The sequence below is a fragment of the Galeopterus variegatus genome, unplaced genomic scaffold (genome assembly GCF_000696425.1).
Source record: "Galeopterus variegatus unplaced genomic scaffold, G_variegatus-3.0.2 Scaffold575, whole genome shotgun sequence".
Taxonomy (NCBI): domain Eukaryota; kingdom Metazoa; phylum Chordata; class Mammalia; order Dermoptera; family Cynocephalidae; genus Galeopterus; species Galeopterus variegatus.
In genome coordinates this window covers 233,856-238,651 of record NW_007726686.1, presented here as the reverse complement: position 1 = coordinate 238,651, position 4,796 = coordinate 233,856, and the positions used below count along the sequence as shown (strand labels likewise).

The following is a 4,796-nucleotide window of genomic DNA, read 5'->3' as shown; positions in this document are numbered from 1 at the left end:
TATATATATATATATATATATTTTTTTTTTTTCCTTTTTGTCTTTTTTCGTGACTGGCAACGGATCGCAACCCTCGGTGTTGCGCCCGCACCTCGCTCAGCCAGTGAGCGGCTGGTCTGTATGTGGGATCCGAACCCTCGGCGGGAGCGCCACCGCACTCCCAAGCGGCGCACTGTAGCAGTGCGCCACCGGGCCGGCCCATTAAATAATATTTTAACTATGATTATATTATAATGCATAATTTAATCATTATCTTCCACTTCATTTTGTTTACCCTACTAATGTCCTGGACTTGACTATTGCTACACATAAGTTAAGTGAATATTTCAAACTTGAAAAAAAATTACTTTGTACAATTCATATTTCTTTATTCCATTCTAAAGAGTAGGCTACTCATACTACACAAAATAAAATTAAAATGAATCAAATAAAAACAGCAACAAAAGAACTTGTCCACTAGGTAGAAGGGTAGGGGCAGAGCAATAATTGTGTGGACCTACATACAGATCTTCAAGAGACACAGACTTGAGGGTATGATGGGGAACATATAATTACCCAGGACATGACTGCTTACAAAAGTTATGATATAAAATGAGAAAATCAATCTCCATAAGAAAACAGACACCCATTTTTTCTTAAGTAATACATACTCATGCATTGTATTAGTACTTGTTTTCACATCTGCAATCACTTACCTATATGGAGACTGAACTGATGTTGCTACAGTTGGCATGGCAGTTGCTGTAAGCATTTTTGTTGCTCTGGTCACAGCATGTGTGAGAGTGGGGCCACCAAGTGCTGAACTGGCTGCCTATAAAATATGAAATAATCATTCTGTATCAGGGTTTCTCAATCCGGACTCTAATGACATTTTGGGCTGGATAATTTTTTGTTGTAAAGGTCTCTCCTGGGCATCATAGGATGTTTAGCAGGATCCCTGGCCTCTACTCACTGGGTACCAGTAAAAAACCCTTCTAGTTGAGATAATCAAAAAATATCTTCAGACATTACCAAAAGACCCCTAGGAGGCAAAATAAGCCCCAGCTGAGAACTGTTGCCTTACGTATGTTAATATTTACACAGTACCTCATATAAGAGTACTCTTGAATGTTTTTTATGATGACATATTTAGATGAAAGTCACACTTCGGAAATGCTGTAAAGATTCTAGCACATACTTATCACCAGAAAGTTTAACTTATTGACATTCAGGGGCAGTAAGTAGCATCTTATGCTTTTGTAATACTCTTTATTAAATATAAAACTTAAGCACAAATTTCAAATTTTAAATGAATGCTTATTGTTTTAACCAGCATGCTGGAAATATGGTGTTGGAAATATGAGATAGTATTACTCAGCAGGCTTCTAATAGACAAAGACAACCAATACCATCTACTACTTGGTGTCCTGCTGTGGCCTTTAACTGCATTTATGGTATACACTAGGTGAAACATGGAGAATAGGAAAAAACACAAGTGCTTGTATAAAGTTCCTGTGCAGAAGAAGAATAAGGAGAGAAAGACTCTTAGAAATGTGGAATGTATAGTAGACCTGTTTTCTGAAGACAGTGCCTATAACCCAGGAGGGGGCAGAGGAGTAGAATGGGGAAGAAAAGTGGTGGGAGGGAGAAGAAAAGATTTCCTATAAAGTATACTTTTATATGGGGGGCATCATGGCAAATGTCCATGTCCCAATAGTGTACTGCTGACAAATTCTTCTATAGGATTGAGCCACAAACATCAACAATATACATTACCTAAAAATATAACATTATAAAAGGAAAAAAAACCCAAAACAAAACCAAAGCATTTATTTCAAAGAAGGGTTAGATAAAATGTGCTACTCACTTCTAATCTTGTATAGCAATCAGCAATGAATTTCTTATGTAAAGATACTGAATCCTGAAAGTAAGAGGTGTATGGAAATTAAAATTAGTCTTTGGCATTTAGCTGTAAGCATTATTCATGAAAAAAACATCAAAATAAAAAAGTCAATTTGACTGAATCCTGAAAGTAAGAGGTGTATGGAAATTAAAATTAGTCTTTGGCATTTAGCTGTAAACATTATTCATGAAAAAAACATCAAAATAAAAAAGTCAATTTTGGGGCATGCGAATGATCACAACTTATCAACAAAAAATATATAATTTTATGCTTTTCTGTGTATGAGTAACTTCTTTCCTTAGATACCTACCTTCTTTAACCTAGGATTTAGATTAATATAACTATAGTTTATGATTAACTGAATAGCTTCATTAGCAATTTCTTCATCAGGTGATTCCATGGCTATTTTCCAAATGAAATCCATTCCTATTAATTCCAGCTTTTCTACATACTGTTCAAAAGAAAAAAAATAAATTATACAGGATACCAGAACCACAACATTATAATTATTTTCTGTTATATCATGAGACCATATCTCTTCAGTTCGATATGAATTAAGGCTGTAAAACCCAGCTATATACAAAAACACTATTGTACTGATATGGTACTTTAAAACAAAACAGAACCAACCGCAGAAGCGTTGGGCAACCTCCACAGAAACCAGTGTAGGTATGGAGATTTTCCTCCAGACATTCCTAAACCCAATCTGGACATCTACCCAGACAGGCTATTGAAGCAGAAACAACACAGGAATGTGACGGGCACCATCTTCATGAGTTTTTTTCCAAAAGGAAATGGAGTTAAGCTAGAAGTGGTTACTAATTCTTGGGGCTCAAACTGGTTGTCCCAAAGCTCAGTCAGAAATGGGAGGACTCAGGACTTACAAGAGCCTGTAAAAATTCTTACCACCCTAAGAAGTCAGGTCTTGAATTAAAGGTTCCTGAAAAGGAGCTAGTTTTTGCCTTTCTTTTTTAAGGGACATGTATAAACATAAGCTGTATACATGCTATCGATCCTCATTTTCCTGCTTCATTGTCTGTCCCTAAATTTTTCTCCCCAAATCCTTGCCATTGTGATCCCAGGATTGAAGGCTCTTACTTTTTTAAGTACATGTGAACTGCTGGGTATGAGGAGCTGGAAGGGGAGATGAACTTTTCCTACTCCACATTCACCTAGCCACAGGAGGCCACTGGCTGCCTCTAGATCAGCGAGAAGCACAGAGAGTGCCTTGAGGAGTGAGTTGTGTTCTCCCAGGCAGCTGGTGAGGCATGGTAGTGCTGGAAAGAGAGCCTCTATTGCACTCTAAGAGAAGCTCTGTCATCAATGCAGAAGCTGGCAGGCAAAGACACCCTGTCCTTTAAAAAGAATCCATGTTTTCTTTCAATATTTTTTTGAATATCAAGTTGAACTAGATTATTCAAATTATCTAGATTTTGAGAATAATGTACTTACTAACTGAGCTCCTTGTCTTTTCAATCGATGATCGCAGAGATTCACATTTTCAAAAAAAGTCTTAAATAAGTTAAAACCTGAAATTATAGAATGTCAGATAAATTCATGGGCTCTAAGTTAAACAGATAATGAATAGACTCAAAGTGGATTCAGAACTAAAACCATATAATTTTTGGATATGCTACCAAAAGCACAAGTAGCAAAAGAAAAAAATAAATAAATTGGACAATCAAAATTAAAATCTTTTTTTTAATTAAAAACTTTAAAGGATACTATCAAGAAAGTGAAAAGACAACCCAAAGAATGAGAGAAAATACTTGCAAATCATGTATCTGATAAGGAGCTAGTCTTCAGAATATATTATGAACTCTTACAACTCAACAATAAAAATACAACCCAATTAAAAAATGAGTAAAAGATTTGAATAGACATTTCTACAAACAATGTATACAAATGGCCAATGAGCACATATAAATAGATGCTCAATATCATTAGTCATCAGGAAAACGCAAACCAAAACCACAAGATACGACTTCATATACATTAGGATGTCTAAAATTGAAAAAAGGCAGACAATAACAGGTATTGGTGAGAATGTGAAAAAACTGGAACACTCATATATTGCTGATGGGATTATAAAATGGTGCAGCCACTTTGCAAAACAGTTTGGCAGCTCCTAAAAGGTTAATTATACATCACAGCAATGTGACTCCTAGATACATACCCAAGAGAAATGAAAACCTGTATCCACACAAAAATTTCTCCATGAAAGTTTATCAGCACTATTGATAGCAGTCAAAAAGTGCTAACAACCTAAATGTCCACCAGCTGATGAATGGATAAACAAAATATTACCATATTTTATACAGTGGAATATTATATAGCCATAAAATGGAATTAAGTACTGATAAATGCTACAGGCTGGGTGAACCTTAAAAACATTATGCCTTAGCATAATGAAAGAAGCCAGATATGAAGTGGCACATTTTGTGTGACTCCATTTATATCAAAATGTCCAGATTAGACTAATCCATAAAGACAGAAAATAGATTAGAGGCTGAGGGAAGGAGGAATAGAAAGGGACTGCTAAGGGTATAGGATTCTTGTTGAGGTGATGAAAATGTTCTGGGGTTAGAAAGTAGTGAAGGTTGTACAACTTTGTGAATATAATAAAAGCCACCGATTGCACACTTTAAAAAGTGAATTTTATGGTATGTAAATTATATCTTAATAAAAGAAAATTCAATTAAAAGAAAATACCTGAAAAGAGGATTTCTACACTTTGATGAATTTTTACCTTAATGAATCTTTTTGCACTAAGGAATTTCAAAAAGACAATTTGGCAATTTGAATTACCAGTCATATAATTTAAAAATTAATCATAGGGCCAGCCCGGTGGCACACTGCTACAGTGCGCCACTTGGGAGCGCGGTGGCGCTCCCGCCGAGGGTTCGGCGCCCAC

General features: G+C 35.8%; 1 protein-coding gene across 1 annotated transcript in view; it reads right to left on the bottom strand.

The window, feature by feature from the left end:
- The window catches only part of USP24 (ubiquitin specific peptidase 24), a 113,799-nt gene that overhangs the window by 72,505 nt on the left and 36,498 nt on the right, over positions 1-4,796 (bottom strand). Inside the window, 4 exon segments of the mRNA XM_008570147.1 lie at positions 696-811; positions 1,847-1,900; positions 2,193-2,333; positions 3,335-3,412. Of these exon segments, the coding sequence (XP_008568369.1) occupies positions 696-811; positions 1,847-1,900; positions 2,193-2,333; positions 3,335-3,412 (389 nt within the window).